We start from the raw sequence: 24,121 nt of genomic DNA, 5'->3' as shown, positions 1-24,121 counted from the left end.
CTGACTGAGAGGTTCCATCAGGAGCCAACATTTTGGGGGATGACTAGGCTTTAAAATGGTGGTTCTTCCACAGGCTCTTAAAACATGAAGGGTCCCTGTGCTAAGTAGCTCCGGAGACATTTTTGTTTTTAAAACTCATCAGCGTAGGGACATCCACGTGGCTCAGTCAGTTAAGCATCTGCCATTAGCTCAGGTCTCCTAGGATGGAGTCCTGCATCGGGCCTCCTGCTCGATGGGGAGCCTGCTTCTCCCTCTGCCTGCTGCTCCCCCTGCTTGGGGGCGCCCCCTCTCTCTCTCTTTGACAAATAAATAAAATCTTAAAACAAAAACAAAAACAAAAGTCATCAGTGCAGAAGAACAGTAAAAACACAGACATGGGAGCCAGGTTGCCTGTGTTGAAATCCCAGCTCTGCTACTTTCAAGCTGTGTCTGGGTAATTTTGGGCAGATCTCTTAACCTCTCTAGGCCTATACTTTGTTGTCTACAAAATGGGGATAATGACAGTCCTTACCTTTGTTGGGTTGCTGTGAGGACTAACTGATTAACTGGAGCATCCAAGGGTGATGGAGTAAAAGAGAAAGAAGCCTCAACACACTCAGCCTCCCCCCCCCCACCCCATATTGCTCTGAAGTAGCACCTATGACTCAAGATGAAGCTATTCACTTCCCCAACCTGGGCTCATGAGCAGAGAGACTGAGAAGGTCACTTTAGCTCCGTGTGAAGAACTTCCTTCCAGAGGATTTACTACAAAATCCAAGTAGTAAATTTCCTTCCACCAGAGATATGAAAGCAGAGGCTAAATGACTACTGAAATGGAGGGAGGGAAGGAAGCGAGTTGGAATTCCAGATTGTCTTTCCAATCAGAGATTCTTTGGTTAACTATATACTATTATATATCATATATATTATATTACATTATACATATTACTATATATTTTATTTTTATATATCCTACATGGACATTTACCTTTCTTTCTTTTTTTTTTTTTTTTTTTAAAGATTTTATTTATTTATTTGACAGAGAAAGATCACAGTAGACAGAGAGGCAGGCAGAGAGAGAGAGAGGGAAGCAGGCTCCCTGCTGAGCAGAGAGCCCGATGCGGGACTCGATCCCAGGACCCTGAGATCATGACCTGAGCCGAAGGCAGCAGCTTAACCCACTGAGCCACCCAGGTGCCTGGACATTTACCTTTCTATTGAGAAATAAATATTCATATGTTATATGCTTCTTTCTTCAGGTCCTTATTGCTGTCATTGTGTGGAGGTTGCTTTACAGTTACTGTGGTAGGCAACCTCCCTGCTGGTCCCCTAGGGATCCTACGCCTTGATAGCCACTGCCCTGTGTCGCTGTCTCCCTCTGAGTGTGGATTGGAGTTCACGACTTGCTTCTTGAGAACAGAATGCACGAGAGCAGATGGGGTGTCAAGAAATAGGTAAGGTGCTACAAAGCAAGCGCTTGCAGTATGCCTGCTCTCACACTCCGAAGGAAGCCAGACAGTATGCCTCGAGCCACCCTAGCTAGAAGCCAGGCACCGAGTCCCTTAGAATTGAGTTCCCCCAGCAACCACCTGAGTGACCTTGGAAGCTGGTCCTACCCAAGTTGAACTCTGAGAATATCAACTCTGCTAACAGTTTAACTGCAATTTCCTGAGACACCTTTAGCCAGAAGCACGCAACTATGCTGCACCTAGATTCCAGACCTATAAACGCTGAGACAGTAAATGGTTAATGTTTTAAGCCAGTGAGTGTTGGGAAATTTGTTCTCCAGTAACAGATAATGAATAGAGTTAGTTACCCTTTTAATAAATATCCTAACTATGATAAGGATTCAATAACAGAGTTTCCTTCAGTTTGTAAATTTCCATGTTCGACTTTGAAGCATCCTTTATAAAACTAAACAGTTAGCTTATGTTGTATCAACGTTGTAGACAACTGACCTGAGATTAATAAAACTGAATCAAAGAAATAAATACAACCCAAGTTGCTATCTCTAATTTAATACATGAACAAATTTTAAAGCCATCTGATGCTTGAATAATTCTCTAATCTGAACTGTAAATTTAACTGTACTATTTATTTATCAGAAATTAAGAAGTGAATGCTGATGTAAAAAAAAAAAAATCCATAAGCTTAGAAATATCCATCTTAAGCTGGATGTCAATTTTTTCCCAATAATGTAAATATTGTCCCATACATTATGCTGTTAGCATGCCAAACATCTTACTTAAGCTTCCAACTAGAAACAAAACAAAACTACTAGTTTTGAAGTCAGGGGAATATAAATATACCACGAGGCTGATATAAATAGGAGATAAACCGTCACCCCATGGCAAAGGCACCCCATGTGATAGTGCCTGGACACCTGTAAGACTGACCTGAAAGAGAACCTTTGAGTTTTCTTACTTAGCTTCATGCCTCTAGATGGTTTGTGTTGAGGCACAGGCCCGTATCTGGAAAACCGGAGGGCTGACAGTCAGCAACCTCCCACAGCAGCCAGCGACCTTTTCTTCCTGTCCCAACAAGAAGGCACGCACCCTACAGGGGCATCCTCATGGTCTCTGGCCAGCCTGACTCTATCCTTGCCTATCCTTTTTAGATAGCAGAACTGCCAAATCTGGTGTGATTTATTGTTATTATTTTTTTACTTATTAGGATGTTCTCTCTCTAGTCACTCGGAGGAACTACACCTTGTGATTAGTGATGTTACGGATGAGTAATAGTTAGAGGGACTTGGGGCAGAGTTAAGACATAGCAAGTAACAGGAAGGAAATGCAATAGGTTCCATTTGATAAGTCCCGGGCTAAGCCACTAGTATGTCTCAGGGTTAATATCGAAGGGGAAAGAGTAACTGAAATTTGGGCTTTCCATGCCATTAGATCCCTACTCCTACCTAGCCATCTTATTCCTTCTATTCTAAAATGATCTACTAACCAACCCCCCCCAGGACAGGCAACCCAAATATGTCAATGGTATCAGTTATAGATCTACCATGGGATTAAAAAATGAGTCAGTGCTAGGTAAAATTTTAAGCTATTTTCCTTAGTGCAAAGCAAATTCGTACAAAGCCACCATAATTTATAATGTGTAGCTTCTGTTCATAAGGTTACTAACCTAGGGCAGATACTTCCCCTTCATGCACAGGCTAATCCTTACAGCAATCCTACAGGGTAGGTCTTACCTATTAAAATAACTCCACCACATGACTTTAAAATAGCACTGGGGTGGGGGTGGGGAGAAGGGGTGCCTATATGTCTCAGTTGGTTGGGTGTCTGCCTTCAGCTCAGGTCATGATCCCAGGGTCCTGGGATCAAGCCCTGCATCAGACTCCCTGCTCTGCGGGAAGCCTGTTTCCCCCTCCTTCACTCCCCCTGCTTGTGTTCCCTTTCTCGCTGTGTCTCTACAAATAAATAAATAAAATCTTAAAAAACAAAACAAATAAAATAGCACCAGGTACACCAGGCAGATGCTAAGTAATTACCTAGGGAATGAAGAGAAGTAAGGACATAGAGTGCAAGTTCCCAAGACGAGTACACAGACCCCTCACTATACTGTGGCCAAGGCTGGTGTGGTCCTCAGCCATCTCGGCTTGAGGTCAATTCAGATGTTTGAGCTATCCTTTCTAGTTTAGCCAGAGCTACAAGTCTTACAGGAGACTGAATATCATAACAACCACAGCTAGTATTTATTTAATATTTACGATGGAATCCTGGATCTTATTATCACCCCCAGTTTGCAGAAGAGGAAATCAGGCCTGGAGAGATCAAATAATTAACACAGGTTCACAAGTTTAGAAAAATTTCAGAGTAGGGAATTTGAACCCACGTTGGGAAAAGTCCCAAACCCACATACTTAACCACTATGCTAAATTGCTTGAGAGCACCTCAAACCTCTCCTTAATAAGATGGACAATGCTAATTTCTGCTGTGTTTATCTAATTTGAGTTTTTCTCCGAACTGTCAGAAGAAGCAATAAAGTGAAGGCCCCTGAGCTACAATTTAGGAATATTTTACACTTGGCTTAAAAAGGACTCCTCTGAGCACTTAAACAGTGCCATCAGAAAGTGTCCAAGTCTATGATGGTCACTCTTCTTGCCATATTTTTGTTTGCCAACATTAAGAAAACCCAAAACAAAACAAAACAAAACAAAAACAAAAACCCTGCGGAGAAACGGCTCCCATCAAAGCAGGCTTCTGTAACGTATAGGGCAGGAAAGTTTGTAAGAGGTTTAATGCAGTCTCAGTTTTAAAGCTGAAACAAATGTCAACATTTGAAAACTGAGGGGATTCGCATAAAAATCCAGATTTCTGGCTTCTCTTAAAATAGAAGATCTGGCAATGCTGGGCAGGCCCTCCTACATGGCCATCCCATGCTGCACAGAGCTGTTGCCTTCTCCATGAAGTATGCACCTCTAGTTGACCATGCTCCCCCAAACGATCCTCATTAACTTCCTTTGGGTTCCCTTGACTCACAATCACTGGCAAGGTCACAGCCAGTCTAACACCTCTCTCCATGATTTGAAGAGTATAATAATCAAAATTGGACTTGAACTCGAAAAGGTAGTTGGATGACTGAGAAATCAAGTAGAAAAATCGCTCCTGGTGAAGAATGCGGACAGGTAAATGGCACTGACCAATTGGCCAATCTGTCTTGAAGACTCAAGAGGTCAACCTTGTCCCTTGGCCTTCTTGAATCGTGGACAAGTTGATACTCAGCCATCCTGTAATACTGGTCTGTGGAGAGCTGATGCTGGCCAAGGCTGGTAGGCAAAATTCTAAGATGAACCCAATGACCCATACCCTTGGAGAAGATTTTCCTCTTGAGAAGACCTGTAACTTGCTTCTAACCAACAGATATGGCAAAGGTGATGGGTATCACTCCTGTGATTGTGTTACATGGACAGCAAAGATGGAGGGATTTTGTAGATATAATTGAGGTTTCTAGTAAGTTAATCCCATGGGAGAGACCTCTGATTAATTCAAAAGGAGATGGGTCTGATGAGAACAAATGAGCCCTTCAAAAGAGGGTCCAAGCCTTCCCTGAAGTCAGGAGCTCAAAGAAGGGATGCTCTCCCTGCTGGCTTTGAAGGAACAAATGCATGTGAGTCTTACAGTGGCAAGGAAATGAATTCTGCCAATAACTGAACTTGGAAGAGGACTCCAAACCTCAGAGCAGACCAAAGACCTGGGTGATGTGCAGACTGCAGTCTCATGCAACCCTAAATCCTTACCTAAAACCCAGGCAAGCTATGCCTGTACTCCTGACTCATGAAAGGGTCTGTGTGGTAATAAGTGTGCATTATTTTAAGCTGCTATTAAATCTGTGGTAATTTGTTATGTTCAAATACCTTCAAAAACGCCATCTGCCACAATTACTTGTAATAATTCCAGGAGCTCCCATCTTTCAAGGGCTCTCACCATGTGCCCGTCACTATGCTTTGCATTCATCAGTGTTGCCTTACATTTTAATGCAGACACACTGAAGAACTTGCAAATATATTCTTTAAGTTTCCCTTGATAGAATACATTCATTTAAAAAAAAAAAAAATCCTACAAATAGATATTCGAATGTAAAACGGAAAATGACAGAGATTCCTTTCAGTACTTTCAAAGCAAGTGTCTTATTTCAAATATCCTTTCCTTCAGTTTAGCATGCATCCTAATTCCAGATTTTCTTTAATACATGAAAATTAAATTAGAGGGCCTTTGTACATTTGAAGGGCCATGCTCATCTAAATGACAGCTGGTTACAAGAAGGAAGGATCAAGGCAAGAATCCTGCAGCCTGGTTCTGTACACATGCGCACCAGCAGACCATCCACTCTCAAGTCAATGAGGAGGCAAGGCTGACAATTTGCATTAAAAAGAATGTGGCAGTTCCCTTGGGAAATAAATGGGGCTATGTTCCTAATAAAGGGGCAGGCAGAAGAGGCTCTGGGAGGGGAGAAATCATGTGGGCTGAGTACCTTTGACTGGAAAAGCTCCTAGTACGGGATGACCATGATGACAACACATGAAAATTTTATCCCAGGTCAATTTAAAAAAATTCCTCTAGGCAGAGTTGTGTGATCAGTTTACAATGTATGCCTATTGCCATCCTTTATGTACTGGTCTAGAAGTCCTCTGAGAGAGCGCAACTTACTCGCTTGAAACTTTGTGTTATTGTTTGTGCTTCGAATCAGCTGAAATGCCTTTTGAAATCCCACCGCATGCTGGGTAGGGCTGTCCAGAGACTTGACACCGCTAACGAAGGTGGACATCTTCCTTTTTGTCTCACTGGTGGCCGGAGACAGGAATGTCTTATAGCACTGGTCAAGCGAGCACGTCCTGACTGTGTCCGCCACCGTCAGCACAGAGATCTGGAGGAGAGAAAAAGAAACCTTGTTACCTTAACACGTGAAGCCTTTCTTATATTCTTGAAGAGCCCAAGGACTAAGATGGCCTACCGAACAGTTTCTGAGAGTTTAAAAATAAATGCCCAGAGGCATAAATCTATCAGATTTGGAAAGGATTAGTTAAGGACTGGTAAGGGGGAGGGGCCCTAGAGCTTGTCATTCTGTTCCCAGATGAAGTTAGCAGTTTGGTGTGTATCCATAACATTAAGAATAACTATCTCAGGGTGTGTATCCATAACATTAAGAATAACTATCTCAGGGGCGCCTGGGTGGCTCAGTGGGTTAAAGCCTCCGCCTTCAGCTCAAGTCATGATCCCAGGATCCTGGGATGGAGCCCCACTTCAGGCTTTCTGCTCAGCAGGGAGCCTGCTTCCTCCTCTCTCTCTCTTCCTGCCTCTCTGCCTACTTGTGATCTGTCTGTCAAATAAATAAATAAAATCTTTAAAAAAAAAAGAATACTATCTCATAATCTCATACAGAGAAGAAATTTAGCAACTACTAACCATCTTGGTTTTCCATCTGGAGGTGAGGGTAAAGGCACAGGGTGTGTGATTTAAGCAACTAATCAGTCAGTAAAACCTTAGGAGTTGGGAAAGTCAAAATGACGAAGCAGAAAATCTCCACAGGCAATAGATTATCATTAGCTGTAAACACACCTGTCTCTGAAGTGTCCTAGAGATTAGCAAACCTCGAGAAGCCTTCCCTTACCCCTCACCTCTCATAAATCTTGAGATAAAGTCCAGCCATCCACCAGGCCCCATGCCCTTGCCCCTCTCCTCAGCATAATTTCCACTGTGAAAGTCACAGCTAATTGGAAGCCTTCACAGGAGCCAGGAAGAAAGTACAAGACTCGGCTTGGTGGGGTGGTTTTTGTTTCTTGTTTTTTGTTTTTTTTAAGAGATTTGGAGCCAGAGTGGGCAGCTGCTTCCTCAAATGCTAGAATAAAAATGAAACCACTCTCTTTTCCCCAAAGTCATTTTACATATGGATTTAAAACTATTGTGCCATCAAACACAAGGTAGTTCACAAAAGACATTCAAGAAAGAGCCCATGCCACGGGGCTCCCTGGGGGTACCGGTCACCTTGTCGTGCTCGTCGATGGCACTGAGGATGACCCGGGCAGCGTCCTTCGCGATCTGAAGCTGGGTGTCCGTGACAGAGGCCCCGTGGTCCAGGATCACTACTATGTGCTTGGACTGCGGCCGGACCGTGGAGACGTAGATAGGTCTAGAAAGAGGGATGGAGGAGGGGGAGAAGCTCTCTGGGGTCAGTCCTGCTATTAGGTCAAAGGACCTCAACCCAATGCAGCTGTGAACACTACAAATGTTCAGGCATCTGGTGGCCAGCTCTTTTTCCAGGGATGGCCCAAGGATGGAGAGAGCCACCAGCAAGGTAAAAGAACACTGGCACGGTGAAAACACGACCTCGAGACAACAGCTTGTATCTATAGCACAGGGATTGGTACTTCAGTCTTCCAAAGAGTAAAGTAATCCAGAGGAGGTTAGAAGAAGCCAATCCTTTAGCATGGGACTCCTGATCTTGGGGCTTGTGGGTTTGAGCCCCACACTGGGTATAGAGATTACTTAAAAAATAAAATCTTAAAAAAAAAAAAAAAAAGCAGCAAATCCTTGGGGAGGCTGGCCTTTTCGGCACACTTGAAAGTTAAAGCTGGAAGCTGTGCATGGTAATACCACTCAAGGTTGCCTGATATTTCGCTATAGAACATAGAACTTGGTGGCCTCTCAGACTGCAGAGAGTGCACAGGAAGGAGAGGAGGGTCTGCTTGCCAGCACTGGGTCTGCAGACGTACAGAGTGGGGCTTTGCTAAAACGGAGGCGGCCTGTAATCTGCAAGCGTGCTGAGCAGCTCTGAAAAGGTTTACTTTCTCTCTCTCCAGACAAAGGCGACTGCTTAAGAGGGCCCTTTCCTTTCTATACGGAAGCAATTCATGCAGGTCAGCCACCAAAAGGCCCCATATCGGAGCATTTAAAACCATGCCATCAAATTTGTCCAAGCCTGTGATAGCCACTCTTCTTGCCAGGTTTTTGTTTGCCAACATTCAGAAAAGGGGGTGGAGGGAGGGTGGGGAAGGTCCAACGGAGAAATGCCTCCCATGAAAAGCGGCCTTCTGCTCATGTGCTGAACAGGAAGGTTTGTGAGAAGGGGTTTAATGAGGTCTCTCTTCACAGTTTTAAAACTGGAACAAATTAGGGGGAGCTTAAAAAAGCAAATCAGCCTCAAGAGAATTCTCTCCTTTACTGACACCCCTAAAACACGAGATTTTTCTATGAAATGTTAGATGCCAGTGGACTCAAAAAAAGCCTAGGCATGAATTAAGGAATAAAACAAAGTACAAAAACAAAACAAAACAAAACAACCAAACCCAGAAACAAAACAAAACAAAACAAAACACAAAAAACCCGAACTCTCGAAATCTGGCCAACTTTACACTTTTCTTCTCAAGCCAAAAGTGCTACATTAACACTGAAGTACCACTGTATTTTCCCCAATCAATGCCATTAAACCAGTAGGGAAATGTTAATAGAAAGAATCCAGGAGAGATGGCTACGGAAGTGGAAGAGAGAACGGGAAAGAATGAAATCTGACGATCCCACCACTGACAGCCGTGTCAAATACTGAACCTTCTAGGTCCTCAAGGCAAGGTGAATTTAAGGAAGAAAAAAAAAAAAAGGCCTATCTCCTTTTCAACTTAACCCACATCAATGGAAAGCAGAGGATGTGTTTCTCACTGCCACAGTACACTGTCAAACTGTACTGCCTGGGAGTCGGTCCCTACAGCATTACTGGTATCCACCGATTCTCTCTTGAGGGCTCTGAAAACCTATTCCTCACTTTGAAGGACGTGGAGAACTGGCAAAGGCCTCTGAGGAAAGCACTCAGGGCAAGGAAAGAGATGGGAACATCAATGTAGGAGGGGGGGAACCTGGGTCACTTAGCCAAGGAAGACCGTGCTGAGGGTTGGTTTAATGCAGGTTCAGGGTGGGTGTGCACGAAACCTGCCGAGTGCAGGTGAGTGCTGATTCGTGACAAGGTCCAGCTTGTCTTTTTGGACTTTCCCTCACAGGTGATTCGTTAATGGCAGCATACCATCCAATCTGTCTTCTTAGAAGTAAATGCAAATTAGACGGTTCATGACGTCTTTGGCCTCTCCTGAGATAACCTGGACCAGACCCAAGGTCATGGCTTCTGGCCCAGTTTTTAAGACACTTAAGTCTTCACCAGAGAACGTCTAGGGAGGGAACCAAAGAAACCATACCAACAATACAAAGGTCCTTCTAGGAAAAGGCCAGGAGTAGTATTTTCCTTGGGGAAAATTTTAGACGTAATTTAAAGTAATGATAAAGAGAGACTAAAGGGATAGTTACTTTGGACTTCAGAAAAATGGCACGAAAAATGAACACCCTCTATCTACTAGCTCCAGATTTTCTGGCATCGAACACCTGACACTGCAAAGGGAAGCTGTAAGGATCCAAAAGGGAAGTATAGTATCTTTGCCTAAGGGGTTCTGTAAATTGATGAGTCTTGTCAAACAAATTAGCTCACCATTACTGCCCTTCTGGCTAAGCGGTACAAACTCTAGTTATTTCCGCGAGAAGAGCAGGATGTTCATCATCTTTGATCCACTGTGTTCTGGGCAACCTTAAAACTTCTGATAGCTGAGACTGCATGCACATTTCAAAAAGACAGCCAAGCACGTTATCACAGAAAGGAAAGCTGGGTATCACTAAGTCCACTCTGAGATGTGTAGGAGTCTTTTCGGGCTGCGCTGAAGAGACCGTATTATCATTCCTGTCTCCCCAAAGATGCCTGAAGCTCAAAACCACTTGGGTGTCTCCAACCATTTAATTTCTTTAGTAGGTCCCTTGTTAGGTACTTAGAGGAAAAACTCTGGGCGTTATCACTTGCCCTTTCTAGCATCCACATATGCCAGATGGTGAAATCGTTCCCGAATACATTTGAGAAACCACAGCTTGGAGGCACGGCCATGTGTGTAAACAAGGAGCCCCTGGTTCATACAGATCTCTGTTAAGCAGTAATTAACACTTGAGCCAGCCAACATACCTACTACGATGCTCATAGCTGCCCTTACACCGGAACTTGTGTGCTGGGAAAACGGTGAAAATCCCTTCTTCCGAGCTGAAATACTGCCACTTAATTCCAGGGTTGGATTTCAGGTTGTCTGCAAGAACTGGAGGAGTGGGGGAAAGGAAACGTAACCACCAAATCCACAGGTGCAGGCAGGCCCGGCTCCTTCGGCATCTGTTCTGCATAAACTGCTTGTAGTACGAAGAAATCCCACTAGATCGAAGGCTGTAAATTTTCCACTAAACATTTTCTCTCTGTCCCTTAAAAAAATACCCGTGAATAGAAAAATATAATGAATGTTTCAGTCAAGAGAAGCTATTATTCTTAACCTTGTATGGTGACACTCTATGTCCTGGAATATTTTTTTTTTTCCAGCTGAATGATTCATTTGCACTCAGCTCTCTCTTCAGGAGGCTGGTCCCCGCTGGACCAGTTTATACTTGCTGGCTTGGAGAACATTCTCTAGTTGCGGAGAACAGTGCCGTTAGGAGGCCCGGTCTCCAGGGGGACTAGACCTGTGACCTTGACCTTGCTCACTCCACAATGAGGAAATCAGCATAGATGGTACCTGAAAGGCAGAACCACGATCACTCAGCAAGAGCTCCTGGAATGATTCCAATGTGCCAGCAGTGGGACAGAGGCTTTCCTTCGTGGTTGTTCATTTAACCCATGAAACAACCATAGGACGGAGGTCGTATGATTATTCCCTACTTTGGAGTTTGGAAAATACACTCAGAGAGCTTAGAGACTTGCCTAAGGTTTCATCAGTAAATGACCAAGTTGGGATTCCAGCCTAGCTGTGCTGGTTCCTAGGTTCTTATCATCATGCAGTATTGCCTCCCTGGCATATACACGGTATCCCTGCCACTAAGCTGTGGCGGGAGGGGCAGCCACCCTCCTGGGGGCAATTCTGTCCCCAAACCTCCATGAAGTCTTACCCTCACCCACAAGCAGAGTCCTCTCCCTTCTCTGATGCCCTTCCACTCTGTTCCCACCCTGTATTCTGTTATGAACCATGCACTTTGTGTTGTGTCCTGCTCTACATGCTGCAAGATCTACACAGCTGAGCAAAAGACAAGCCTTATTGTGATAACCGATACACCAGAAGACTTACAGAGTAGGAAATGGGACAGAAAGCAATTTGGGGAAGAAGTGTGAGTGAAGGCAAAAGGCAAGTGTGAGGTACATTTGATAAGGTACAGAAAGCTCTGAATGCCACGCGGCCATCCTTGAGTCTGGCTCGGAGGTCGGCTGATGTCTGCCATGGCTGCCCAGGAAAGGACCCTGGCCTTGCCAGCCATGCGGGCTCTGTCTCGACCCACCCAACTCTGCTGCTACCATGCAAAAGCAGCCCCGGACATCGGTGGGTGAGCGGGTGTGCCAATGATGGCGGATCTGCAAACATCAGCGGCAAGCTGGATTTGGTCAGTGACGTTCGACATGCGCATTCATCCTCTGAACACACCGGGTGAAATATACCACACGGGGACTTGAAGCATGTCCGGTGCCTCCTGCTTCCAGCTACCCTGCCAGATGCACACGGAGGAAGAGTAGCCTATTTTTATCCTCACAAAAATCCTAGGAGTAACAAAGCATCATTTCCGAGTTATGGACACAGAAGCCGGCTCCAACTTTTCTGGGATCCCTGAGGTTTCATAGTGGACAGGAAGGCAGTCAAGCACATAGCATGTGTGACCGAGACATGGGTCCCCACTCCACTCGGCCAGGCCACCTTATCAAGGTCATTGCTTGGACCAGGGCAACCACATCCTCCCGAGACATCTGGCTGATGTGATTTGCACATAAACATGGAGGCAGCTTTTTCTCTAAGGGTCAAAGCCTTAAACTTGCTGTCGTGTTAGCACCACTCTTCAGGCAGCCCTGCCAAGCCTGCAAGAAACAGGCAAATGCTGCCTTTGGAAGTAAAGCTCAATGACCTCATTTAGAAGTAACATCTGTAACATAAACGGGTTACAGTGAGACTATTAAAAGGGGGAGCCAATGAGAGCAAGAATGTTTTAAAAATAAATCAGAATTCATACCGTGCATGATACATTTGGTCTCACCACAAAAGATCATTCTGGTTCCTTATAATCATTCCAGCACCACAGCATTTAAGTGTCAGGCAAGGTTCCTCAAACTCTCCTGCTGAGAACTCCTTTGGCATCTGATTAAATTTCATCCATCATTCGGTACTAGCAGAAGATGATGGATACGATGGTAATGAGGACCCCAGGGCCCAGAAGCAATCTATCATGGCAGTGTGCACCCCAAGCAGGCCCCTCTCTGACCTAGACGTGGAGGTGAAGGACAGCCCTATTTTCCACACAGGCACAGGCAACCCAGAGGCGGCTTCCCCCAGTCCTAGGAGTCAGTGAGGTGTTCGGGCCACTGGATAACTTGGGCTGGGGTCTTGCATGCTTCCTCTTCTCAGCAATGCTGGACACCATCCAGGAAAAGGCTGGGCATACGTCCAACCTGTCAGTCCCTGATGCATAGCATTAAGCTTTAGGCTATCAGTGGGTAGGGCCTGAATTTGTCTCCCCTGCTCCGCACACCTACCTCAGACAGATACACGTGAAGGTGGCAATGAATGGTTTCTTCTTCACTGGAGCTCATCCCCAGATGGAAGCCACCACACCCTCTGAAACCCTCCAGCATCTTAACCTCTCCCACCTTCTAGTTAATGTTACTGTTGTTTGCAACTTTTCCCTCTTCCATCCCTAGACTCTAGAGATCCCTGAGGGTGAGATATGGGCTTGGGTCACCCCTGCGCCCAGGGCAGAGGTGTGTTCTATTGAGGTCATGGCACAGGCTCCATGAGAGCTGCAGGGACATGCGGGCTGGGAGGGTCTGCTCAGAAGTACTCTTTCTCAACCATTAGACTTGTGTTTAATAAATTATAAAATCTTCGTCTGATGCTAAATCCAGTTAAAAATAAATATGGTGACTCAATACAGACCAGTGATAATATTTTTTTTAATTTGTCAGAGCGAGCGAGAAAGAGAGAGCTCACAAGCAGGGGGAGTGGCAGGCAGAGGGAGAGGGAGAAGCAGGCTCTCCACTGAGCAGGGAACCCCATGTGGGACTCGATCCCAGGATACTGGGACCCGAGCCAAAGGCAGATGCTTAATGACTGAGCCACTGAGGCATCCAGAGATCGATGATAATTCTAAATAGGTTTTAAGGGGAGCCTGGGTGGCTCAGTGGGTTAAGCCTCTGCCTTCAGCTCAGGTCATGATCTCAACCTGGGATCGAGCCCCGCATGAGCCTGCTTCCCCCCTCCCTCTGTCTGCCTCTCTGCCTACTTGTGATCTCTCTGTGTCAAATAAATAAATAAAATCTTTTTAAAAAATAGATTTTAAAATGATCGACACTCCGTTCTCTCAACACCACTGCCAATACAACAGGTACAGAAACAGTTAAGTGGACAGAAAAAAGGCTTGCCTGTCGGATGGTTTTAGGGGACTATCCATATCAAAATCAACTGTATATGTTACACATGTGAAGTTTATTGCTTATCAACTACGCCTCAATAAGGCTGATTTGATAGAACAGCGAAACTGAGCACCATATAAACTAGTTCTATACATGGTATGCCAGCTTTTCATAACTACCTCATGAGTTTGTTATTATACCCACTTTATAGATGCAGAACTCAACTTGCTCAAGGCCCAAGTCATGATTTGATCAAGGTATCTCTGCCTCCAAAGCCCTTGCTCTTTCCAGAACACTACAGGGCCTCCACAAGGCCACTAAATACATGCTAAATGAATTAGCAATCAACAGATAAAAAAACACACCCGTTATTTCTTGAGAGGCAGAGTAAACATATACATTTGTATGTTTCAATCAAAATGATCAGTTGCATTAGTTTGTAAAGACACAGTGTGAAGAAATGCAAATAAGAGGACACTTGACAGAAAGAAAGGCTATAGCAATTGAATTAAGGCAGAGGCTAAAGTGAGCATTTAAACTGGTGAGAAAAAACAAATGGCTGAACTGCTAGTACTTGGCAGGGACCAGCTGACAGTCCAATATCATGGGGGTCCGACTGACCCCACAGGCTGGCTTACCTGGAAAATGGCACGCACACTGTAGCTCAGAAGACAGAGTCAAGTTAATTAAAGCACTCATGACTGAGTAACACCGAACCATAGAAAGCATATTTTACATAATAGAAGGAGTTTTTATGTGACTATGAAACTATATAGCTGAGGACCCTTAATTAGTCTGGAGGTGTTTAACAGATTGGAGGGAGCGTTCACTGTCCATGTGAATAAACATAAGAAAGCCAGTTGGACACAGGCCCAATGTGGCTTTGCACTTTCTATTTAATTAGGGTTGGCACTTTGGCACTGGAAGGAATAGCCTGATAAATCGGGATAGACTGGAAATAGGAAGCCTAGGTTTTGGTCCCATTTCTAAGCCTGACAAGCTCTCTGACCTTACATGGACTCACCATATAGTATCCGAAGGCATCTTTCTAAAACGGCAATCAAATCCCACCACTGCTTTGCTTGAAACCCTTCACAGGTTTCACACTGCACCCCAGCTAGCATTAAATCCAAGCCCCATAAGGCCTGGCACCATTTGGCCCCTCCTATGCTCCAACCTCACTTTCACCCTCTTTAACCCACTACGCTGTAGGTCAAGGGCAACCTCTTTCAGTTCTGCAAACATGCCAAGCTCTCCACACAAGGGGATCCTTAGACCCAAGTAATTCTGTCCAACTTCTCAGAGACCCCCTTCCCTGACCACCCTTGGTTATTATCCTCTCTAACAGCATCCAGCATTTTCCGTGACAGCAAAAATCGGTAATAGTCAGTGTACTGACTTCTGTGGCCATGGCTCATGCCTCTCACGCAGACTTGCTGCAAGTTCCATGAGGGCAGGAGCCAAACCCAAAGCCAAATTCACCACATTCCCAAAGCCTGGCGCATGCCTGGTTTTGAGGATGCACTGAGTCAGCGCCTGCCACAGGAGCCAGTGAATGGTGACTTTGGTTAGCCAAGGCTCGTCACCTCTGTCCCCCATGAGATTTCACCATTTCCTCATCTCTAGTCTCTGAGTGATGGATTTGGACAAGGTATTTCTGAAGACCCTTCAGAAACCAGAGAGAAATAAGAAGGCTGAAGAATGAAGGTCAATAGGAAGGAACAAAGCACAAAGATATGCAACGAGAAAGAGCCAATTTCTAACTGGCTTTGATCAAGTTTGTGCAAGAAAGGGAAAAAAGCAGGAATATTCTTACTTCCTAGTAAGCTAGAATAACTCCGTCGGTCAGCACTAGGAGATTATTATCATTACTGACCCAAGACTAAACATAATGTACAAATGGTACCAAGAAATGTTTAGAGAGAATGACAATTTCATATTGGCTTTTAACTAACGAAGAGGTACCTGTGACAACTCCTGTTCTTTAAAGGCAAGCTTTGTTCCCCCTGGTCTCCTTCTGTGAGCCTTCAGCAAATTTACTCTTGCTCTCTTACAGTTCCTATGCTAATTCTGACAAAGACAAAAAACTTCACAACATCTACTGGCTTATTTTTCTGCAGCCACAATACACCAACTATAGTTGGAAAAGCAGATTAAAAAAAAAAAATGTGTCTTTCGGGGGTGCCCAGCTAGCTGAGGTGGTAGAGCATGCAACTCTTGACCTTGGGGGTCAAGACTTTGAGCTCCATGTTGGGGGTAGTGTTTACATAAAAAAAAATGTGCCTCCCCCCCTTTTGGGGTATTCTTTGTTTTCATTTGTGTCTCGAGATTCACCTGCATAGTGCATTTTGCGGATTCTAACATATGGGCCCCAGATCCCCTGGCCCCCAAATATTTCCCTTCCGATTTCACCATCTACATCTGACCAGTTCTTAGATCATCAGCTTCTCTAGCCAAAACAAAACCATGTCCCCGACATCCTTGCTTGCTCTCTGTAATGCTTACACCATTAGGATGAGAAAGAGACGGACTGCCAACTGCTTGTAGCTGGGCTGGGGCTTTGGTTTTGCCTCATAATATTAAGCACCAAAGGCAGAAACACATTAAAAAAAAAATGCTCTGTAGTAGAAAGCTTGTCGCCTCCCACCTCAAGGAACTCTGGCCTTCCTGACGCCCAGCCCAACACCACTCAGCGAAACACACAAAGCGCTCGACCTCCCGCAGCTTGCCAAATATAAAATACAAGAGCTGTCCTAAATACACAGAATGGCAGACACACAAACACACACACACACTCCCTCAAAAGATCAGAAGTTACATAGCGCCTTTCAGTAATATTCTGTGCAACAGCAATCATTTTGGAGGGGAATAAACATTTGGAGGACACCAGACAAAATTTCTGGCATTATACTCTATGCTGCACCTTCTAATTCCTACTCCCAGCCCACAGCCAGAGGACCACCTTCCCACACATTCTGAAGGAGCTGAATTTATAGCCCCCAGGTACTGTGCGTACTTCTCAGGTGTGGTAGGCATACTGAGTATTTGCCTATGTACCAGGCACTGTACTATGTTTTTTATATACATTATCTCAGTTAATTTTTTTTAATTAGGTAGGTTTAATTTATTCAGGAAACCAAAGCATATAGAGGTTAATTTTCCCAAGTGTATGATAGCTAAGCAAGAGTCAAAACAGGCAGAGCTTTAGCAAAAAGATATTATTCTCATCTTAGACCTAAGCATATTCTGACTCTGAAAGGGAAGAGTGGCCTAAGCTCTGACCCTTGAATGGGACCATGTAGCCCAGTAATCCTTCCACCACAATGACCATGGTAGCTCAAGTCCATTGCCAAACTTAGATTAATGACAGCCAGCCCAGCTAAACCCACTGTTATTTACTTCAGTCCAATTCTAAAGAGAGAACTTCCTCAAATCTCAGGTTCTGCTCCAAGCTCACAGCTCCTTATGTCCATTCTAGGTTATCTACATAATGCAAAAATTACCATTCCATTATAGCCTCAATTCTGTTAAGATAGCCTGGACTGTCTTAACAGTCTCTGTCTCTGTCTCTCCTGGACAGAGAATTCAGGATCAACTTCATTTTGGTAATCCAAAATCAGAACAGGATCTACTACTTGATCCTCTTCCTTTTAATAGACCACTCCCAGAGGACCCAAAGGACCAGGTGATCTTCAAACATTCATGGAAGGGGTAAGAGAAATTTAACAGAGTTCTCTCACGATCAGCTTTTTTCTCCTCCCACAATCAGCTTTTGAAACCTATAGCTTCCCAAGCTTTACCAAGGCAATATTCTGAGTTGCCAAGTCTGAGTTGGGGGGTCAAAGAATAGGTATTTTTTGACAAAGCACTTCAGATGACTCTGACGATCACCCAAATTGGGGACAACTGGCCAAAGATGTTTAACTCCACTGTCCCAGCTATTTCTTCAGTTTTACCTTCTTCCTGGACTGTTTCTCGATCTTGAGCATATAACCATTCTCAAGTTTCCCTGACTTATAAAATGATTAGCGATAACAATAAAACTCTTCCTTTACCCCATCTCTTCTTGAGTTATTAGGGACGTTTCCCCTTTTTCTCAGTCAAGTAATTTGGAAGAGTGGTCCACATTGATTCTCCACTTCTTGTCCCCTCATTTCTCCCTCATCTAGCCAATTTGCCTATTCCATGGCCACCTCTCCCTAATCCCACTTTTGGATTACATTTAATAGTCTACCTGGTTTTCTCCTTCTTTCAGGCCAACTACACTTACATCCATTTTCCACAAAACTCTCTTGCTTGGCGCTGCTTAGTCTGTCAGTTGGCTGACTTCAAGCTAAAAAACAAAAACAAAAACAAAGCAAAACAAAAACCAAACCAAAACCCAACTCCTCCGTCAAATACAAGTGGTTAAAATCTGCCTTAGTGCTACCTTCGTTTCCTGTTATTTACTGCCCTCTTCCACAATGATCCTGGACTGCGCTGGCTGCACGTTCATAGATTTCTAACTGGGAAATGTATTTACCTCAGGCACATCACCTGGATAATTCCCAATGTCTCTTAAGATGCAACCTTACAATCTGGTCCAGTACCCCCACTTACCGTGATCACACATCACTTAAGATGCTAATAGTAGTTGTCTGCTGACTTTCTCCTTCCCTTCCCTCCCCTCTGTACATCCGTATGGTTAGGTTGTGAGCTCGGAGGGTAAAGCCTCTGTCTTGATGATCTTGGCGCCTGCCGCGGTAACTATTGTATAGATGTTACGTGAGAGAGGCTCTTTATGAGAAAGAACAAGGAAGGAGTCGTGGTTGGTTCTGGGTCTCAAGCGTCTGCACTGTATAAAATTAAGCTGTTAACCGACAAATACAACATGAGCGGAGGAGGCGGTCTGGGTTGGAAGTGTCGAGGATTATGGGTTTGATTCTAGACACACAGAGTCTGAAGTAACAGTAGCAGGATACAGGGATGGAGACATCTCTTTGTCCTCAGCAGTCTACAGCAGGAGGCCCACTGGACTGGGAATCGGGACATACCGTTCCGTCATCTCAATACCCACCATTTGTTGTCTGACTTTAGGTACATCGGTTAAGTGCTCTGGGCCTGCTTCTCATCTACAAAATAGATGCTTGTCTCTGGTATCCATGGAAGACAAAGGGATAAAATGGCTTATGAGGTGCTAAGAAGCAGCAGATTGATTCTGTGTACATGTGTGTCTGGACTCAGCACAGTTTCATGCAAACGCAGAATGGTACTATTCACATGCACAGCCTGTGCCACTCTATATACCCGAGATATTTATGCATACCAATTTGCCATGAAGCCACAGAAACCAGGGCTACCTTGCAAGCAAATCACAACCACATTCTTTTCTTTCCTATGGTCCTTCAAAAGCCTTGGTTCTTCCATTACAAAAATGAAACAAAAGCAACAAGAAAATTCTAGTTTCAGGGTACCTGGGTGGCTCAGTGGGTTAAGCCTCTCCCTTGGCCTCAGGTCATGGTCTCAGGGTTCTGGGATAGAGCCCCACATCGGGCTCTCTGCTCAGCAGGGACCCTGCTTCCCCCCTCTCTCTCTGCCTACCTGTGATCTCTCTCTCTGTGTCAAATAAATAAATAAAATTTTTTAAAAATTAAAAAAAAAAAAAGAAAATTCTAGTTTCATTCATTCATTAGTAAGTATTTGCTGTATACCTGCTATGCACTAGGCTGGAACTTGACATGCAAAAAATAAAAGGAACAGAGGGTCAAGTAGATATCCAAGATAAAAACTTAAATTTTTAAGAATGTACTATAGAGTAAAATAATAAAGAGAGCTAGCTGAGGACCCCAACTCAGCCTGACTTCTGCCACTGTTCAATCCTTCTGACTTCCCTTTCCCTACAGGCTGCCAGTCTCCATCTCAACGTGTGCCCTCTAGCAAACCCAACCAGTGCAACAGACAAAGAATTCTACCTGTCAAGTCGCTGGGCCCTGAGGAATGAGCAATATTTTACAAGTCAGAAGAGGCAGGCACTATATTCTAGGATAAGACAATAACATGAACAAAAGCATGGAGGAGGGGCGCCTGGGTGGTTCAGCGGGTTAAAGCCTCTCCTTTGGCTCAGGTTATGGTCTTAGGGTCCTGGGATTGAGCCCCACATCGGGCTCTCTGCTCAGCCAGGAGCCTGCTTCTCCAACCTCCCTGCCTGCCTCTCTGCCTACTTGTGATCTCTGTCAAATAAATAAATAAAAATCTTTAAAAAAAAAAAAAAGCATGGAGGAGTGACAGACATTGAGGATTTGAAGAAATGAAAGTGACCCCGTGAGGGGAGAAGGAAGAGTAGGAGAAGATGGAGTTGAAAGGCCTCCACATTTGTCTTGCAGGTGAGCCACAGAGGTTTTTGGAGTTACAAAGCAGGTATTTGCAAAATACCTACAGTATACAGGATATATTGAAAAAGAGAATAAAAGCAGAGAAACCTTCTGGGAGGTTTCCATATTGATTCATCTTCTAGAAAGGTCTATGAACTTTTCCTAAGTTTATGGCCTTAGCAGTGGAGAAGACAAAAGGGATTCAAGACACATCTCTGAACTATGGAATCTGAGCCAAGTTCCCCTTCAATGAAGGGCGGACAATGAGACCTATGTCACAAGTCAGCATGACAAGCAGGAAGATGGACACACAGTAAATGCCTAGTGAGGTGACTTGCATGTAGTAAAATATTTACTCACCAACACTCTGCTTTGATCACTGACTTAAGGAAGTTCCATCTGCTAAAACCTGGAGAAGCCATGGGTGGGAAAAGGCAAGGGGAGAATTCCCAGTGTGACCAGGTTGGAGATACTGTTAGTGGGGACAGTGAGCCCAGACTGCGGGGAAGTTTAGAAAGTTTTTTTTTCTATTTAATTTTTGAGGTAGCTACAGAATCACCACAGAGATGTGTGTGTCTTAAAGTTGGCTACTCAATAAATAAACTCATATAAGGGGGCACCTGGGTAGCTCAGTGGGTTAAAGCCTCTGCCTTCGGCTCAGGTCATGATCCAGGGTCCCGGGATCGAGCCCCGCATCAGACTCTCTGCTCAGCAGGGAGCCTTCTTCCCTCTCTCTTTGCCTGCCTCTCTGCCTACTTGTGATCTCTGTCAAATATAAAAATAAAAAAAAAAAAATCTTAAAATAAATAAATAAATAAATAAACTGAAATAGGCCGCAGCTGGAGAGACAGATCTGGAATTCCACAGCATGTGGCAGGAGCTGAGGTGCTGGCTACACTGAGAACATTTGGGGGGGGATAAGGTTTAGAAGTGAGGAAGGTGGTTAAGAGGACATGTGGGGACATCTATCTGAGGACAAAAGGAGCTTAAGAAGAAAAATGAAAAGGTCTGAGCAGAGAAGTAAGAGGATAAATGGCACAGAATAATTTTGTAGACACCAAAGGATGACAGAGCTTCAAAAAAGACGTTTACCATCAACTACTACAAGAAGGTCAGGAAAACTGTGGAGGGGTCACTTGGAATCCTTCTGGAGGGTAGTGATAGAGTGAAAAATTGGGACAATCTCAATGTTGAACTGGAGTGGACTTATTAATTCAAGGACGTTACACAATCATTACCCCCAGGATCTAGATATGTATTTATTTACATATATACAAAGGAATGTCCAGGATACATTTGTTAACTACAAAAACAGAAAAAAAAAAAAAGGCTATATCCACTATAATATGTAGTATGAGGAAAAAAATATGTATGTATGAGAGATTATATGTGACTAATAAAATCTTCTGAAATCAATATTACAGGGTTGTTGTAGCAAACTATTAAAAAAGACTAGGGGCACCTGGGTGGCTCAGTGGGTTAAATCCTCTGCCTTCAGCGCAGGTCATGATCCCGGAGTCCCAGGATCAAGCCCCGCATCGGGCTCTCTGCTTAGAGGGGAGCCTGCTTCCCTCTCTCTCTCTCTCTCTCTGCCTGCCTCTCTGCCTACTTGTGTCTGTCAAATAAATAAAAAAATCTTAAAAGAAAAAAAAAAAGACTAAACTTTGAAGTACCTCATATTATAGAAACAGAACTTGAAGAGATACTTAATTTTGTGTATACATGTGTACACACAAACACACACACACACAAATGTAAACCAAATCCCATAGCCTCAATAATCTAGATTTCTAAGTGAGTGAATAGGTTTTAGATGTTACATGGATAATTACCACATCTCTTATGACACTAATGCAATCATGAAGCTGGGGCAAACAGGCATAAAAACAAACCAGAGATTCCTAAGTTGGCTGATTTTTTCCTTTTATTTTAGGTTTTTAGGGACAACACAGCTTTTCACTGCCCTGGCATTAGCATACGGAACAGGTAATTTTCATGGCATTTGAAAGCAGAGAGAAAAGCCTGTAACACAGAGCCCATCTTTGTTATTCACAGAAGGAAGTGATGAAGCCATTGAATGTAGCAGCCTCCAGTACCCACCTGTACCTCCTGCAGCATTTACCGTTGTAACATGACTTGCAGATGCCCCTTACACCCCGTGAATCCTGGTTCTCAGTGTAGACTGCAACGCTACCAAGATCGAAGTTTGCAACTTCAAATGATGTCTTTAAATCAAACACAATAAAGAAAGTCCAGGCACTTTTTCTTTCGGCAAGAAAGACTAACTCCCATTCCACTCACACCTCAATTGCATAACTCAAGAGAGCAAGAGGCAACTTTCCTTGGACTCTTCAAATACATTCTCTTTAGGGATCAGGCTACGCACAAGAAAATAGCTCAGCAGGAATTAAAAAAAAGAGAGACAGAGAGAGGGGGAAGGAGGGAGGGGGGGAGAGACACTAGGGATAAAAGCAGGAAGGAACCTGAGCAAAACATTACCAGCACCATAATGTAACATGTGCACTGTCAAATGCCAGTAGTTTGAATGGAATCAGGGACAAGGAGTCAATTTAGAAAGTCGAGATCTAGCAGGGTTGGGCTAAAGAAAAAGAATACACATGTGTGTTGGACAGATGGACACATGACCTAGTTTTGGGTAAGTGTAGCTAAGAATGGTTTACAATTTATGTGAGTCTGTTTCCAGCTAGTCTGAAAGGCAATCTGAAACTGTGATATCAATTAGGGACCCATTGATGGATTATATACAGTCTGAAACAGCCTGAGGCTGGACGTCTTACAGATGTAAATATCAGACATGCGATAGCTCACGAAGTACATTAATTCTGCTCTGAAAGGGGGCATGAGCTGGAGAGGAGGAAAGGGGGGAGCTCTGAGGTCACCCTCCACCATCTACCACTCCTCTTATATTACAAATGACTGCTCAAGAATGTGGACTTTGGGATGCAGCCACCGCTTGGTGGAATGTCACACGACTTCAAGTACAAGCGAGTCCGTTCTCAAATACCTGAACAGGGCCGAAAACTGCTTGTAAATCCAGCTACGTCCACTGTGCCGAGAACAACTCTTGTTACGTAGGATGTGATACTTGACACGTGCTTTCAGAAATAACAAAATTCAAGATCTGATCTTTAACCATATACCTCTGCCCTCACCATCTCCTTCCTCCCCTCCTCCTGACTTTTCACAGTCTCTCCCCCGTCACAAGTAACTACTGTAATAAAACAGCATTTTGTCAGGATTTCCAATTACGTGTGCGCTGAGTTCTACTCCCGAACCTCATTTATAGAAGATAACCTTAATGTAATGTAACTAAGAGGTCTTCAAGGCCTCTTTCTCTGCCTCCTCTCAGCTGATATCTTGCTTCCTAAGTCTCTGAGGAAACAAAATCACCAAGAACAGAATGTCTCTGAGCTCCTGACACCACACTTGGGTCCTTATGGGCGGCCCGGGACCCTGGCTCTTCCTTCCCTCCTCTTGTTAAGCATGAATCCTGTGCTTTTGGACTCTCTGGCTGGAATCCCACCATCTCTTGCCCGATGAAGGAAAAGGCTCCAGTCATGCTCTCTCCTCTTGCTCTTGGGTCTTTAGCTTTCCTCTACTGGACCATTCCCTTTGGCACATAACCTTGCTGTAATTTCTCTCAATTGAAAAACACACTCTGGACTCTACACAGCACTCTAGCTTTCCTTTCAACAAACCCTGGGAGTTCATGTACTTACTGTTTCCAGTTCCTCTTGTCCATTCTTAAGAGCCTGAACTAATCAGGATCAGCCTGTCATTCTATTGTTATACCAAACAACCCTGTCAAATTCATC

At 44.2% G+C, this 24,121-nt stretch overlaps 1 protein-coding gene across 1 annotated transcript in view; it reads right to left on the bottom strand.

Annotated features, from left to right (window-relative positions):
* Positions 1 to 24,121, bottom strand: part of CACHD1 (cache domain containing 1) — a 205,604-nt gene that overhangs the window by 49,359 nt on the left and 132,124 nt on the right. The window contains exons 5-7 of the mRNA XM_045064669.1: positions 10,474 to 10,600; positions 7,473 to 7,617; positions 6,138 to 6,354 (exon numbers count right to left, since the gene is read on the bottom strand). Coding sequence (XP_044920604.1) covers positions 6,138 to 6,354; positions 7,473 to 7,617; positions 10,474 to 10,600 — 489 coding nt within the window. The remainder of the gene's footprint in view (positions 1 to 6,137; positions 6,355 to 7,472; positions 7,618 to 10,473; positions 10,601 to 24,121) is intronic.

Source organism: Mustela putorius, unplaced genomic scaffold, assembly GCF_011764305.1.
Source record: "Mustela putorius furo isolate JIRA1106 unplaced genomic scaffold, ASM1176430v1.1 tig00003853_pilon_pilon_pilon, whole genome shotgun sequence".
In the NCBI taxonomy this organism is placed as follows: Eukaryota; Metazoa; Chordata; class Mammalia; order Carnivora; family Mustelidae; genus Mustela; species Mustela putorius.
The sequence above is the reverse complement of the archived record's forward strand: the minus strand, read 5'-3'. Positions and strand labels throughout refer to the sequence as shown.